At 38.5% G+C, this 17429-nt stretch overlaps 1 protein-coding gene across 1 annotated transcript; it reads left to right on the top strand.

Annotated features, from left to right (window-relative positions):
• The first annotated feature begins 245 nt into the window (after positions 1–245).
• On the top strand, positions 246–17190 carry LOC116301747 (uncharacterized). Its single transcript, XM_031710859.2, has 18 exons — positions 246–417; positions 3368–3605; positions 4228–4355; positions 4468–4494; positions 5058–5414; positions 5755–5844; positions 6238–6288; positions 6565–6954; positions 7181–7403; positions 7711–7973; positions 8129–8295; positions 9653–9835; positions 10313–10397; positions 13701–13751; positions 14569–14934; positions 15154–15367; positions 15897–16171; positions 16636–17190. Exons 1-18 carry the CDS (start codon positions 354–356, stop codon positions 16800–16802), a joined length of 3339 nt encoding a protein of 1112 aa, XP_031566719.2. The 5' UTR covers positions 246–353; the 3' UTR covers positions 16803–17190.
• The last annotated feature ends 239 nt before the right edge of the window (positions 17191–17429 follow it).

Consider the following 17429-nt stretch of genomic DNA (forward strand, 5'->3'; position numbering starts at 1 on the left):
ACTAGGCATATCATTCAAGTGAAGTTTCCTGGCTGGTCCGGGAAACACTTAAATGGTATTGAGGTCCAAAGGTTTATTCAGGCTCAAAATTCACTCGCACATGTTACGACTTTCCGCACAATAGCAATCCCCGACGCCGTTTTCAAAAGCATAAAGGATTATTTATCCCTGCTTGAGTAAGTTAATTATGAAGCTAATCTACATATCATTATTATTATAATTGTCCACTTGAAGGTGACCTCGTAAGTCCGTAAGCAATCGAACGGTAGACTGACCCTGTTTTGAGATTCTCAGACAGCGAGTCTTGATTCGACTTGAGCGCGATACTCTTCTACCCGACTGGCCAGTTCATCATGGTGGCAAGCGTTTGGTTGCCGATCTTTGGTCTTCTTATCTTGGCTAGTTTTTCTTCGGCAGGTAAGACGGCGTTAGGTTTAGCAGAATGCAGTATTCATAAACAGCTAAGCTTTACAGTCAATGAAGCAAACGAACACACTGGAGAAGCATTCAGAGATTGCTGTTCTGAGATTAAACGGGAATTTGCTGGCTTCAAAAATGCGCGTTAATTGACCAAGAATTCTTTCAGGGCTAAGATGAAGTTAACCGTTCTGAAACATGTTTTTCTCCGCACAGTATCATGCACATTGTATACCTTATTTTGACACACTTCTCGGGCACATTACCCAATCTATTCGCTCTAGGAATCTTTCTACCATAAATAAGTGTTGTTTACGCGTAAATTTTCGTAAACCAAGGGATGCCTTTTGTATTTCCGTTTGGTTATATAGCAGAACCACGCTTTTCAACAGCTCGTTGTCTGATAATATAGTCAAATACTACAGTGTTTGGGGTTGGTCACGCTATTCAAGCCGACTTTGTTTGCTACCAACCAAAGCCTAGAATAACTGGCGCTTTTTTAATTGTGTGATAATTGAGATTATTATATAATTACCAATGAAATATCTATTTTTCTCTATTTCGAAAAATTGATATCTTCACACGTGAAAATAACATGTTATTTTCACGTGTGAAAATAACACCATTGCGATGGCTATTCGAAAATACACGAAAAGAATTGCCTGAAAAAGCCAAAACATACTTTCATTGATAATTATATAATAAACAGAATATTACATGGGCGCTTGGAGATACGAAATTTATCTTCTCGTGTTGAAAATCTCTCACTTGTGAGAGATCTTTTCAACACTCGAAGATAAATTTCGTATCTCCGCGCGCCCATGTAATATCCTCTATATCTTACTTGATTTTTTTTTTAATTATCAGTTATGATTAACCATTATTGTTGTTAAGTTTAAAAATTTAGAAAAAAAATCAATTGTTTTTTGTCAAGATGACAATTCATTTGTTGGCTTTCCTAAAAAATGTCATAAGATAATGAAAATTGTTGGCCAAAATCTGCTTTCCTTTTCTAAAAACAAGAACAAGCTGTTTTGTGTTTGAATTTGTGGATATTTTATCTTTGTGTGCAGAGTACGGTCGTTTATTAATTAACTCGATTGAATTCTAATAAAAAAAAGATATTAGGGTCAAAATGTGTGCAAAATACCAAACCATCTGGTGAATTAAAGCATTTAACCTTTCCACAAAAATCTAGAACTTGTCCTTATATCAGATGAACAAAGTATGTTCCTTGCTTTGTCTGTTTTATTTGATGGGGATTATTTTTAGTGAATAAACTTGCAAGAATTTGTTTTTCTAAATTTTAAGGTGATGTTTGATTTTGCCTTTCATGGGTATCGCATAAACATTTCGAATGATATATAGTTACAAAAATAGAACTGACAGCTGAGAATTATAAATAATTCTAGAAGCTGAAACTACCTTGTTTTAGCATAAAGATAAGTCGAGGTCTTCACAATAACCACACGTGGTGAGACCTGCATGACTGAATTATAAAAAATTCATGAATTGTTTGTTCCAGAAACAACCTATAGCTAGGCTGTATTTTACAAAGAATTTTCATTTGATGATGGATGGCGAAAAATGATTTTTGGATATATATTCAATTGAATTAAAGTGTATATGACACGAAAAAATTTTAATGTTAAGAATGTGTAGTTTAATGGCATTAATAAGGTTAAATTTGTTCCAAAAACGCATTTCTCTAGAAATTCAAAAAATTTTAGCACGAGTTGTGACGTCATTTTGTTTACAAGTCTCCAGATTTAGTTGCAAATACATGAAATATGTTTGAATATAGAATCTTAATTTCAAGTAGTACACTTTTCAGTTTCCCAACATTGGAAGAGTACTACGTAAGCTATCAAATGAAGCTGACTAAAATATGTCTTTTGTTGTTAATTTATATGAATTACAATTTATATTTAGTACATTACTACTGAATCTAGAGTACGTGTCAACGAAATGACGTCACAAATTGGGATTAACTTTCGCAAATATCTCAAGAAATAAGCTTTTAAAACAAATTTTGTTACGATATATTTATTATTACTAACAAACTATACATTTTAAATGATGGAATGTTTTCGTGTCATATACACTTTAAATAATTCATTAATGACCAAGGTTTTTTGAGGTTGTGGATTAATTTACGAAGCTGAACTGAGCTGTCTAGGAATGTCATTAAGGCAAGCATAAAAAGACCAGGCTAGACTAGACTCTTGATAGAACCGAATACTAATAAACCTCAAATAGAGATATGGTTGCCACCTCAGCTTGTTCTTTTTCTCTGTCACAAACAAAATCTTCAACTCAAGAAGGCTCAATAGTGTATATTATTGCTGTTTCTTTAAGATTTTTATATAAGAACTTATTATGAAGGTATTATATATTATTATGATACGAGTCACGCCTAGTTTTGCCGAGATAGAAATGTCAAAGAGCGGTCAGCCGTCACAAGTTATGACTGCACTTGATAAAGATTCGTATGTAACTCTACTACCCAAAAGTTATTTACGACGAGAGGCTGTGCGAAAGAAAGTTTATTCAATGTTTGGATATTGTTTGTAAATAACGTGAAACAGCGTGAATAAAGCTCTAGACATGCGTGAACTGACTGCGAAAGGACGTCACGAGATAAAAATAGCGTTAACAGTGCGAGAAGAACGTGAGAAGAACGCAAAAACTGCGTGAAAAATGCGCAATAACTTCTCGAGAAGAATGCGAGTACATAAGTGTTAAAAGTGTGGTGAAGTTAAAACATAAATTCATTTAATTCAACAACATGGAATTACAGCAGCTAAGCTCAAACTAGTTTTTAACTCTAGCTCAAACTAGGGCTTTGTGTGTTTTCCTGGCCTATACTAGAAGATCCATCCAAATGTATCAAAATAAGGAAAAAAATATTTAAAAAATGAGCTTATCGATAATTTTTTCGTCATTTCAGGCCCGTTAGACTGTGGAGAAGGAAACTGGGAGGTGGAGATAACTGGAACTAAGCCAGGGGAGATCTATAGCCCTAACTTTCCAACAGCGTATCCAGCAAATAGGGACTGTACCTGGAAAATCAAAGCTCCTCTGGGGAACCTCATCAGAGTGACAATAACCAACCTTAACCTCGCAAATGGAGATACGTTGACTTTCTCTGATGGTGAAACAGCTTTTCCTGGAAATAGGATTGGACAGTTAGTAGGGAAAATATTTTGCCGATTTATTCATTTTTATCACAAACCTATTTTCTATAGTGCAACTGCTGACCGCTTTATATATTGTAACCAGGCCTTTGAATAAAATGCTCGGTTACGTTTACCCGGTCCAATTTTCTTTCCAGAGAACATAAAAAATACAGTATATTTTGAAATAACAATCCTATCTTTGTCTCTTCCTTATATATGTATGTTTATTGAACCCAAATGCATTCCAGGCCTTCAATTAAAATGCTTGGTTACCAGGCTGCCAAATGTGGAAATGACGAAAAAGAGTCGCACTTGCTGCAATCTCGTACCCAGAGCCCTTCGGCGAGACCAGAATTTCTTGGACTTCCGGTATAAGAGCGCATGCGTTAAGACTTGCCAAAAAATTTTTTTTACATAGTCCTGATTTCTAAATTTTATTTTTGATCGAAAATAAACACAGAACTCTGTTTGAAAGCATAATTTTCATTGATTATATTCACTTCCGGAAAACTACGCATGCGCCAAAAATGGGTCATTCCAGAGCCCACGTTCTTCGCCACAGGCCAGAAGATACGCAGGCTCTGGGTACGAGATGGCACTTGTAGGTAATAACTTTATTGATTTTGCTCAGATATTCTAACTGCATGGATGGGAAGCTGCCACTGTTTTCTACTGGTTCAAACATGCTGGTACATTTCAAGTCAAACGCGGCTGGCGAAGACAAGGGGTTTAAACTTACTTTTAAAATCGTGAAAAAGAGTAAGTACTATGGGTGTGTTTTAGTTGAGGCTTCCTGCAAGCAAGAATGCCTCGTGGTGTGAAACAGGAATCGTTGCGCTCAACTTCCCGACTAAGCTTCTTTTTTTTTTAGGTAAAGTCGAATCGGCCGGGAAAGTTGGTAAGATGTTTTGAATTCATTTGTTTATTTAAACATATCTTAAACATATATGGCTAACTCACACATCAAACCCTGAAACAACCTCTGGGGTGATCTAAGTCAGGGCATGGCTAACTTACAGATCAAACCCAGGAACAACCTCTGGGTTGATTTAAGTCAGGGCATGGCTAACTCACAGATTGAATCCTGAAACAACCTTTGGGCTGATCTAAGTCAGGGCATGGCTAACTCACAGTGATCAAACCCTGAAACAACCACTGGACTGATCTAAGTCAGAGCATGGCTAACTTACAGATAGAACCCTGAAACAACCTCTGGACTGATCTAAGTCAGGGCATGGATAACTCACAGATAGAACCCTGAAACAACCTCTGGGCTGATCTAAGTCAGGGCATGGATAACTCACAGATTGAATCCTGAAACAACCTTTGGGCTGATCTAAGTCAGAGCATAGCTAACTTTGAGATCGAATTAGAATTTGTTCTTGGTTTCCTCCAGTCATTTTTTCTCTAGTAAGATTCCTGCCACTTGACTCATAACTGTAAACAATTATTGTTTTTCAGAACGAACTTGTTCACCGTTATCCCGAGTGAGTGGCGATTCTGGTTACATAGCTCATCAGGAGTTCCCCGACTCCTTGTCAAAACAAGTACAATGTAGCTGGGAGGCCTCTGTTCCTTCAGGAAAGAGAATTTTCTCGTCCTTCAAGATGTTTGGCATAGGGGACAAGAAGGATGGTTACTGCTCAGACTATGTTTTGCGCCACAATTTTCAAGGTTCAGCAACTGCCGGTAGATACTTTTGCGGATGTAAGCTACCCAATAACATTGCCAGTACCACTAATGTAGGTTTCTACAAATTCGCTACGTACAAGAATGATCAAATATATCCTGGCTTTCTGGCGTACTACAAGGGATTAGGTGTGTATGAGCCATTCCGAGGTGGAGTCAAACACTGGGTCGAGTTGGATTTCCATTGCATTTTGGGACGGTTTTAAGGTACGAAATAGCCGCCATCTTGGAAATCATCTTAAACAGTCCCACGATGCACTGCGATGCCAACTCGAGCCAGTCTTTTCCTCAAACTAGAACATATTATTAACATTTGTGTCATTTGCGCTGATTTGACGTCACTGACATCTTCAGAACTGATGACGTCCCTCTTGATTACGTCATAATATCTGAGGTCCAGCTTTGTTATCGTTGGAGTGATTGACATAAGGTTATGCCAATGACGCAATACGCTTTTTCTTTTTGACAGACCCAGGAACGTGTGTTGATCAAAAGAGCTGTTCCCAACTGGAAGATGACCGTAACGTGGGATTCGACAGGAATGGAAATATCTTGTTTGGTACGTGAAGACCGTTATGGATGGATGGAAGGAAGGAAGAAAGGGAGAAAAGAAGGAAGGAACGATGGGAAAATGGACGGGAGTTGTAAAAGAATGAAGGGATAGTGTAATTTAGGAACTAAGGATGGTTGGATGAATGGAAGGAAGAATGAAAAAAAGGGATGAGTGAGTGCGTGAAGAAAAAATTGTTAGTTATTGATTACATTAGAAAAGATCAAGGAATGAATGGGTAAATAAATGAACAAATATTGATGAAGAGGACACCTTTTCAAGCCTGTTTAGTGCCAATCCAGAAGACTTAATCCAGGATTAGTACAACTTTTAAACCCACAACACAGAACTGTAAAAATTACCGTTTTATCTTACCATTATTTTCCTCCCTACTCTTTATAGAGAGGAAAACAGTGACTACGACTCCACCTCCAACAACTGCACCGAAAAAAGGTGGGTCAATCAAAAACAACTTCGTTTACCAAACATAATTGTATAACTCGTGTTGCCCTCTAAAACAACGTGTTACGACGTGTAACGACAAAACTCTTTAATCTGCGCAGTTAAAAGTTATACCCTGACAGTTGAATTAAGTTTTGAAGTTTTGTAAAAGTATCATCGATCGCTTGTAAAACTCACGTACGTAGTCATAAGGAGAACGCTAACCAGTTCATAAACTCTTGTTGGGATATTGAAAAGGTTAAACTGATGACTCTCCATCGTTTTAAGTTTCAGCTCCAGTAAAACCATTTCAAGTCAACTGCAAAAAAGACGAGATTGAAATCGTCCTGAATATCACGAAGTACCCAGAACTTCAACATCAATCTGCCACACTTTCAGACAGCTCTTGCAAGGCCTCTCACACCAACGCTACGCATGTGTTCATCCGAACAGCGCTGGACGAGTGTGGTACCACTCACAACTACAGCTCTGATGGTCGCTACATCATCTATCATAACGAGATCTTGATCCAAAAGAAAGCTCTTTCTAAGGGAGAGAGTAGCGTCATTACGCGAGATCACGAAGCGGCGTTTGTGTTCGAATGTAAATATCACCGGAGTGTCGTGATGTCTGTGGTGCATTTCACACCAGCCAGGGCAAAGGTTTACACCAGAACAGGTAAGATAGAATAGGTATAATTAGTTTATATATTCAAGCACATTGTAGCCTGCGTTAATCGGCGGTCTGCGGTTGCCCCTACCCCCTCCCCCTCCCCCTCGAAACGCTCTCGACCCAGTTCCCCTTGGTCATTCACGGGTTTCGTAATCAACGACTGAGCAGCCCTGGAGCAAAGTCTTCTTTTCTCTAGCCTTTATATATTGAAGTTTTGACGTCTTTCTTGCAGAGAATTTTGGTAACTTTACGTACGAAATGGAAATGTTCAAAAGCGAGAAGTACGACGAGGCCCACGACAAATATCCTGTCACCGTGTTGGCGAACCAGCGCGTTTACTTCCAGACCAAAGTGGTAGCAAACGATACTGATTTAGTTCTTCTGGTAGAGAATTGCAAAGTCACGCCTTCGAAAGACATAAACGACAAGGAGTTTTATGTAATCATTGAAAAGGGGTAAGTATGAGAGCCCTGTGATGAGGTGTTGAATTGCGCGCGAACTGGGGAAAGCCTTTGAGTTTACACGCGCAGACTAAACCCTTTCGAAAGCGCTATTTAACATGCATTTCTTAAAACACTCGTTAATCATAATCGCTGACGTTTCAGAGATATTTGAGTACAAAATCAAGGATTCAACTTACAGATGGTGATGGTTACCAATATAACCCCACCCCTCCCCCTCTGAATTGAGGTCATCTCCGCATTCTTTGGTAAATTCTTGGCGATCAAACTTACGTATACTGTGTGTTAATTATCCTCTCAGATGCGAGCGTGACGAAACCCTGAAGTACAACCACAAACTATCACCATTCCAGAGGTTCAGCTTCAATGCTTTCTACTTCGAGGCAGATCGCGAAGCCACTATCCATCTTCACTGTAAGGTGCGCGTGTGCCGTAGAGCTGACAAGAAGTCTCGATGCGTGGAGGGATGTCCTTACAGCAAGAGACGCAGAAGAAGCGAGGGTGTGGAGAGTGAGGACATTAGTGGAACGCTTATGGTGGGGCCTCTGGAGATCAGGGATCGCGGTAAGATAGTTAGATATGGACCATCAGCAAAATGAATGTGATTATCAGCCTTCAGTCAAGGGCAAACCCTCCTCGTCAAGTGCTATCAATCTATTCTATTGCTTGGCACCAATCATCCTAACAAATCTCTCATCTTTTTTCTTTTTGCGATGCAGGTGCAAGTTCCGGCAGGCCGTCGTCACCCGAAAGCCGCACGATGATCGTCGAGGTGCTGATCGGTGTACTCGGCTTCATCGTTATGCTGCTTGTGGTCGCTGTCATCTTTGTGGTCGTTAAACATCAACGTCGCCCAAAAAAGCTATCTTTGATCGTAGATGATAATTGAGTGGCTTCGATCTTGTTTTAAACCAGGATAGTTTTCTTCTAGTTTAAGTGAAAATAAAAGAAGTGTACCTAGGACTATTTTTTGTAATCTTTTAAAGATAAATTTCTAATTTTGTAATTTCAAGTTTACACTTTGAAGCGAAGTCATGGCTGTTAGAAGAGAGGTAAATATCTTCAGATGTTTTTCAGATGAGCATTTTTATCTGTATCTCTTGGAATCAATATTTTAATCCATTTTCCCTCAACTATTGTTTCTCTTTTCTGTTTTCCTTTTTTCTTTGTTGTTGTCTTCGCCATGTTTCTATCAGCCATTCCGAGGATGATGAAAAGAATGGGTCGAGTTGGCATTGCAATGGATTGTGGGACTGTTTTTCGAGAGATTTATTCAAGAGGGTGTCTATATTTCGTCCCCTAAGACAATCCCACATTGCACTGCAATGCCGACTCAACTTGGAATTGTTCCTTACGTCAAATCGAAGCCTAAACTCAGTTATCATTGGTCATTTAGTTTGACTCGGTATCTTTCGACATGTCGGTTCGATTTGTCGTGCTCCAAAAATCTAATTAATGCAGTCTAACACTTTAATTTACTAAAAACAATTTTGACAGATGTATAAATTATTTCTTTGTCAAATGTATGTGCAACTGTTAGAAAATAAAGGTTTTATCTCTTGGTATCTTAATGAATAGATGTCTTCAAAATCTCGTTAATATTTGTCAAGCTGAGGTCAGTCGTGCGAAATAGAATAACGGCTTCTTGGCGCCATCTCGCACTACAGATTTTCGAGCGACACTAATTACGTCTGGCTTAACAAGCTAATGCTTGGCTTGTGTAGTTTCTACTTGATCCTTTAATTTCCAGAAGACATAAACAACGTAACTTTGTCAAAACGTTTAAGTTTTTGAGTAATTTTGGTCACTAAATTCCATCAAATACTTTGTATCAAATTATTTGATCAACTTTTGAAACCTACGCCCGCCTCTTTACGATATGGTGCACGAGATGCCTGACTTGCGTCAGTTGCGGTTTCTCATCAGCCAACATCTCAGGGGTAATGATTATAAGGGGGAGGGGGAAGGGTCTCGTCTCGATTCAGTATTCATCATCATTGCCAACATTAAAACCATCAACATCTTCATCATCATTGCCATCATCATCATGATCAACATGACCATCATCACCATTATCACTATCTTCATTATGATCGTCATCATCACCATTATCATAATCATCACCAGCACCATCCGGCATTATCATCACCATCACCATCATCAACAACATTCAAAAATCATGTTTGTTCGAAAACATGAAATCAACTTCTACACAATCTCAAATCGTAATGTTTGACATTAAGATGCTTACTCTTACTCTGTCATCAAGACATCCAAATGATTTAAATAAGCAGCATGACAGGATTGTCGCCTGCAGCCTGACAAATGGCGTGTTTAACATGAACTTTGATCTCCACAAATTTTGGGAGTTGGCTGCATCAAATGATTCTGGTACTACTACTTCACCTCCAAACCACATCACCTCTGTACGCTATATTTCAGTTCAATTTGGGTCTTGAATGTGTAGTGTGGGAGGGTAATGCATACCCCCATAGCAATAGATTTGGGAATATCGCATCATGTTCGTCAAGCTTGATTGGCTGGCACCCAATCCAAAAAGATCTACAAACCCTATCATTTAGCTAAATGACTATATAAAATGAAATTCAAAATTTATTTCTTCTGGAAATTACTATACTGGACTATTTTTCTCTTTATTGTTGAATTAACTTGTAGATATTATGGCGCGTTTGCAAATCAAGCAGTATTGTAATCTCGTATATGCTAATGATCTAGGGGTAGTTTAGGTCAAGCATGACGCTTAAGGAATCACTATTCAGACCGGGTGTTGAACTTTGCAGACGATTAGGTTGTCTCGTACCGATTGAACCTTAGACGGCGTAACTCCCGCTCTCTGAACACTACATCTGTCGAGTGAAAAATAGATTCCTTTTAGCTAAACGAAAGAATTACCAGCAAGAATGAAGTCCTCTCCATTGTGCTGTTTCTTAGTTTTTCTTCTATTTTTCTCCTGTGTTTACTCTCAAGGTAAGTCAGACAACACAAGGTTCTCGTGGAAGGACATTTAGTTCTTTCTCTATTAAATCCTTAAAGTACCCGGCTTAAGATCACCATTACTTACTCGTACGCTCAAAGGACGTAGTCTTAAAGAAAATTTTCACAATTTATAATTGTGGTTTTTCTTAACCCAAATTATTTTACCAAAGATTTATTTTATGTGGGTGAACCGTGAGCTGAAATGAGGATTTTGTTTAGTGAATCGTGTTGTTCTTTCCAAAGCAATCGAGATTAAATATACCTCGCATATGCAACCCTAAAATAAACTGCCATCTATTGGGACTATTCTTCATGTTCTAAGGTTAGCGCGGGATGGGTTAACAACAAAAACAGCTTGATGTTTTTGAGCAATCTAATTCTGACGCAAAAATTCGCAGGAAAGCGCCCTGCAGTAACGCTACTCGCTCGTAGAGGAGTTACTTTCTGGCCACGTCGTGCAGAAATTATATACAAGAACTGTGCCATAACAAATCGCGTTTTAACAAGAAATTATTTCCGGTGAAGGAAATAATATTTCTGAAAAAAACAATCTATCATATTGAATTTTTAATGTTTCAATCTCTGTCGTGTACGTGACAAAAAGATATGACATTCCGAAGCTAAACTATGTCACGCCGGATTCCATTCTACGACCAAAAATATTTGTTTTCAACTTAACTAAAGATGTCTTTGATCTTATCTTGGATGAGTATTGTATTCGGAATCTATATTTCGTCTCATGTCTTTCAAGCGCATGGCGATTAATTTTCCTATTTGGTTGACTGGGGCTATATGAGGTCGGTTTTTTCACTTCGTTGCAAAACCCGTGTAGATAAAAAAATCTTAACTGATCCACACTTCCTGAGCGTTTAGTGTTAAGATTTTAAGGACTAGTATTTTTGCCTAAGATATTTTTCGAGTAATTTAGAGACTATTTGTATAATGTTTAAATTTTTGCCAAATTTATTTGCAACCTTTAACCTCGAATTAAAGATTATCTCAAGAGTTTTGCTGTAAGATTGGATAAACTCCTAGGTGAAACACTTGAAGACCAGAAAAAAATTCAGCCTCATTTCAACCTCATTTTGGGCACTTCATTTAGGAAAAATAATGTAGAGACAAATAAGACACAATAGCCCATTATGTAGTGTTCTACCATAGACTAAAACAATATTAGAGCCATGTGGTGAGGTGGGACGATGGCTTGATAACGCATGATCAAACACCGTAACCTCCCTCTCTCCTACGGGGGTTCAAGCTACGATGTCTTTTCTTCTTCGCCGACCACGAGGGATCGCTAATGATATTAATAGGCACAGCGAGGAGTATGCAAATTAATTTAGATTTAGTCGTTCCAATTGAGTTTAGGTAAATGTTTGATTTGCGAAACGCAAGCTAACAGAAAAGAAAAAATGCTTAAGAGACGTATAAAGTGAACTGTAACTTTTCCCGATTGAGGTTTTTGACCAAAAAATAATCTTAATACTAATAATTTTTGATCCAAAAAATTAATCTTAATACTCATAATTTGTGTATTCTCTATTTTGAGCTTTTTTTCTCCATTACCTAAACCATCCTAAACGGTGCGAGATATAAGCCACATACTTAACTTATCAAGGACCACGCTACGAGATCTTTCTTTTATAAATATTTATTCAGAAAACCAATTATAATAGATGATGACCTTTCGGCGTTAGTTAATTTAAAAAATATTTCAATATGAGGCAGGCGTGCAAGTGTTTTCTTAATAATTCTACTAGAGAGTTAGAAATAATCCATAGAAGTTGAATTTGGACAGTGTTTGAAATTTGTTTACGAGCATGTTGTTATTCTTTAAAATATAGAGCTTTTTAGACCTCGTGGAGAAGATGGACAAAGAATTACTGTCATGTCTCGTATTAAATTTATTAACCACAGTGGTTAGTTCTTTGGGACTGTAAATCAACTGTAAACACAAAACTCACTTAGCCGTGAAACCAGGCTAGACAATAAACAAAGACTCCTTGTTCTGGTGCTAAGAATAAAATTAAATACTTATACAGCAATGAAACTAAACAAACATTTTCTGCTAAACAAACTGTTAAGAAGCCTCCCAAACTTCCCAAGCGATAATAGTATAATTATTCATGGTCATTGTAGAAGGCCAGTGGGCAAGAAAAGCAAGATTTTGACTCAAAGCTCATCAAGAAGTCATTAAATTATATTTAAGAGAGCTTAGACATCACAAGACAGAGCTATTGCACCAATATAACCAGTCACTGAATAAATATATCAAAAATATATTTGTTATTTCATAGCTTTTTGACGCCTGTTTGCCAGGACTAACTTCGATAGAAACGTGGCCAAAATTTGCACAAGTTTCAAAAGCAACTAAAATTTGTTGCTCATTACAAAAAACACTATATTTCGCGGAAAAAATGTTTTAAATCAATTTGTTAAATTTGAGCTAGTACTGAAACCTTGGATTGAAAAGAGAGATTTTTTTTTTTTAAATTACTAAAAATTACTAAAAAAATATTGTGCGACCTCTTCTACTAAAAGAAAAATATCTAACTGTACGCAAAAGAATAACGTGCAAGGTTTAAGCCAGAAAAATAAATATAATGCAACCAAAATTCCTGCAACCCCCCAATCAATTATCTAATGGTTCATCCCTAAGGTCAAGAGACCCATTACGAAACATATGCCGGATATTTAATCAAAGTCTTACATACACCCCTTTGCGATATTACTGTCGAGTCACTCAATGTCTGTCTGTGTATTTGTCTGGGCTACATCGTAAAACTGCTTCTAACCACAGGAAGCCCAATTTAGATAAAAACGATGGGCGAATAAGTTCTTAAACCTCTGGGAAGATTAAGATGCAGGAAGCCCACGCTGTAAGACGTTATTTCTCATTGCGGTATCTAGAACTAGTTCCACTAATCATTACTCATTTATGTTTTTTTTAAATGTTCTGTCGAACTGAGTGAAAAATCTCACTTTACTCGCCCCCGATTTCTATTTATTGTCTTCGTGTTTTTCAAGTCTTTTTCTCGTCTGTTTCTTGTTTCTTCTTCGCCATGCCTCTCGTCGTTGTGTTCCAAACGATCAATCGCTTTATAAAGTTGTCTTAAACAGAGACGGCAATAAAGTAATTGTCTCGAATAGAGAATGTTTTATTTTATGATTAGAGTCCTGTATAAATCGGACATGTCTTTGGATCGGTCTGTTGCCCGCTTTACACAGGTTTTCCCTCTGTACCTCTATACAGTGTACCTCTATACAGTATTGACTCTCGCCTTTTATTACCAGATAATGCGACGACTTCTGCTCCACCTGCTCCAACCACATCAAGCAAATCACGTGAGTAAATCTCAATGTTATTGGTCGCTTCTCCTCACTCTAACCAGGGCGTCTTGTATTGGCTTATAAGTAATGTACGGGTCACGTGGTCGCTTCCCGCCATTTTTAACAAATCACGAGCCATTTCAGGCGTTTCATGATAAGGGAAGTTTGTAAATAAATACAAATAGGTACGATACTCGAACGTGTATGAAGATATGTCAGTTGTGCATGGATATGCCTGCATTTTGAATATCCAATATGGCGGACATCGTCACGTGACATATGCGGGTTCTTGTCACGTGTCATGATAGCCAATGCCGCTAAATGGCTTCTTAACTACATATAAGAGATGAAAAGTTATAGGAAATCAAAATTCCAGAATTCAAGTCTTGACTATAGAGGCTTTCCATCATCACGTGATGGCCGCCATGACAGGAGGCACAACAATAGAACCTTTTCCCCTGGGAATTTGAATACTTTCTCATGTAAATCAGATAAGACCAGATTCAATTGTTCCTGCCTCCTGTCATGGCTGCCATCACGTGATGGTACAAAGCCATGCACTTCCCACTCATTGATACTTCATGAGCACGAAACAAAAAAAATCGCTAGCGTGAAGTAAGTTTGAAGTATTAAATTTGGGCAACTTATGCTTTGAATTTCTCCAAGCATTATTAATAGTTTGAGAAGTAATATCAAGCACTTGAAAAAGTGTTTACCTTTTTTTCTTTTTTTTTCTCTCTTTGAACTCACTTGTTCACGGTGTTTGGAAATCGGATGTAACACTCATTTGCGTGTTTATATTATTTGATATCTTTTCTATTTCCATTGCCAGATATTAGCATGAAGTGCACAGCAGACTACATGGAAGCAAAGATCGACAGAAAAGAACTGAGCAACCTCGACACCGGCAACTTACACCTCAAGGACGAAAGCTGCAAATCTACCGAAGTGAATGACGATTTCATCATCTTCCGCGCTCCCCTGGATGGGTGTGGCACGACCAGCAACGCCAGCAGTGATGGGAACTACCTCGTGTATTATAACGCCATCACCGGTGACTTGGTTGCTCCCACCACCAATACTCTGATCACCCGTGAACATACCGCCGAGATGCCATTCCAGTGTTCGTATTTGAGGAAGGTTGTTGTGAGTAGGAAGGCCTTCACTCCAAGGAGAGCCGCCATCTTTACTAAAACAGGTCAGTATCAAACATCTTTGGCAAGATGTTTGCCAACAATACAACTACCAAATACAAAGACAAACGAGACTGGCTGTCTCGTAGACGACTAGGTAAATGACCGACCGACCGACCGACTGACTTACGAATTCACTCAACTGAATGAATAAATAAAAAGGATGATAAAAGGAAGGAATGATTGAATAATTCCACTGACTGCCTCAATTTATCATGTTTCAGAAAGCTTTGGTAACTTCACCTTTACCATGGACATGTACAAGACTGACGAGTACAAGGAGAAGCACGAGTACCCTGCTGACATAGGCATAGGTACTGCTATGAATATTGAAGTAACTGTTAACGGATCTGACCTGGCAGTTATACCCGTCATGTGTCATGCTACCCCTACTGAAGGATATGATGACAAACCACAATATGTCTTCATCAATGAAAGGTAACAAAATACCCCATGAAAAAATCCTATCAAACCCTGGAACAACCTCTGGGCTGATCTAACTCAGGGCACGGTAGCTCACAGATAAAATTGGGAAAAACGTTGTTAGCTATTCCACAATTTTGACACAAACACACATTAGAGCAGTTTTTGCATGACTGTGAAAAGCTCACGGCACGAACACGTTCTTGACATGGCTAGAGATACGCCAGACCAATCACATTGCACGAGAATTCACTCTCCATCCAATCAAATACCCAGAACACGGCATAAACACGGCGCGGACACGGTCACGCCAAAGTCACGGCACATTGCGCGAGAAAAACATCAACCAATTAAAATTCTAGAAAACATCACGGTCACGGCACAGCACTGAGCTTTTCACAGTCATATGAAAACTGCACTATACACGCGCGCACGCACACACTTTTAAAGTCGTTCCGCCGTCTATATAGTGTGTATGTTTCGTGTGATGCCCAGAAACTGACCGAACAAGAATATAATATGATATTTGATTCTTTTCTTTTAGCTGTAGCCAGGATGATACCCTCAAGTACAAAAAGAAGGAAGGCGGAGTTCAACGCTTCAGTCTCGCTGCCTTCAGGTTCTTACCAAACTACGATAACGTCTACCTTCACTGTAAAGTGGTAGCCTGTCCATTCGGAGAGTCTGACTCCCGGTGCGCCCTGGGATGCAAGACCAGCAGCGGTGGAAGCAACCGTCGTCGTCGTGCTGCAACATTAGTGCGTGACATTGATCAAGACTTGACTCTTGGACCAATCAAACTGAGGGAAAGGCAGAGAAGTAAGTAGCTTTGCGCATGCGTGCACTTCAGCACGTTTTCTAAGAATTTTGAAGAGTTTGAGCAAGCATGGACAGTTTTGGCATTTTGTGAAGTCCAATTTATCAGGCATGTTTGAAAGTCAAATATACTTATGTTTTGACTAATTTGCATACGGATTCAGAGCATGCGCAGACGTTTTTCACTCGTGTCCATTATTCCGCTATTAAGCTGATCTAAGTCAGGGCGCGGCTAACTCAAAGACTTGAGTGGAATTTAGCTCGTTAAATTTTGTGGAGGCACGAAAAAAGTAGAATTTGGAGAAAGACAAACAAACCCTACTCGCTTGAGATGTTAAGTCCAGGAATCTCGCCTGAGACCCCAGAAGTGAAGCGAGTAATAGCTATATATCCCATCTTGGAAACAATCCCTCCAGCTTACATCAAAGGATTTACTTTACTGACCATCTCTTTCCTTTGTCCTGCAGGCTCGGCTCAAACTGCATCCAGCGGTAGCATGATCACCATGGTTACCATTGTTGCAGGAGTGCTAGGTTTCTTGGTCGTCTGCCTTGCAGTTGCCATTGTCATTATATACAAGCGCAAGAAGAGCCATACTAATGGCGCTAAACTCCTCGTACAAGAAGAAGCATGAGTTTCAGGTTAACGTTTTTAACCTTTTTCTTAGTGTTTTTAAAGTCTTTTTTTTGTGAGTTTGTTTCACAGTAGTTGTAATAAGTTTTTTAGCATTTACATTTTTTTATTTTAACTTGAGCTGTACTATGCTGTCCAAATGAAACGTCTATCCCCTTGACCCAACCACTGTACTTTTACCCTTACCCAGAAGGATACTTCCAAATCCTTTTTTGATTTATACTTCTTGATTTATTCTTCATTTTCTCCCATTTTCTATCGTAGTTTTTATATCTTTTTTATAGATTAAGCTTAAGATTAAGTGGAATTGTTATAAGGTTAAGATAAACGTTTTAGACTTTTTTGTATTAGAAACAATTTGGGCTAATAAACTTTGACTTCCACCAAAATATGCTTTGAGATTTGTTAACTGAAGATGAACTAAAAATACCTTCAAGGAAGAGGTGAACACGTGCGCACCGTGATTGGTCCGTAACTATGGGGTATATGAATATACCTACTGATATGTATCGAAAAGGCGCAAAAGATTTATTGGAAAAAACTACTATATGTACAAACTAACACGAAGAAGCGCGCAATGTGATTGGTCCGTAACTATGGGGTATATGAATATACCTACTGATATGTA

This window comes from Actinia tenebrosa, unplaced genomic scaffold, assembly GCF_029948245.1.
Source record: "Actinia tenebrosa isolate PJP-AT-01 unplaced genomic scaffold, QUT_ActTen_1.0 PGA_scaffold0__85_contigs__length_37466705, whole genome shotgun sequence".
Taxonomy (NCBI): Eukaryota; Metazoa; Cnidaria; class Anthozoa; order Actiniaria; family Actiniidae; genus Actinia; species Actinia tenebrosa.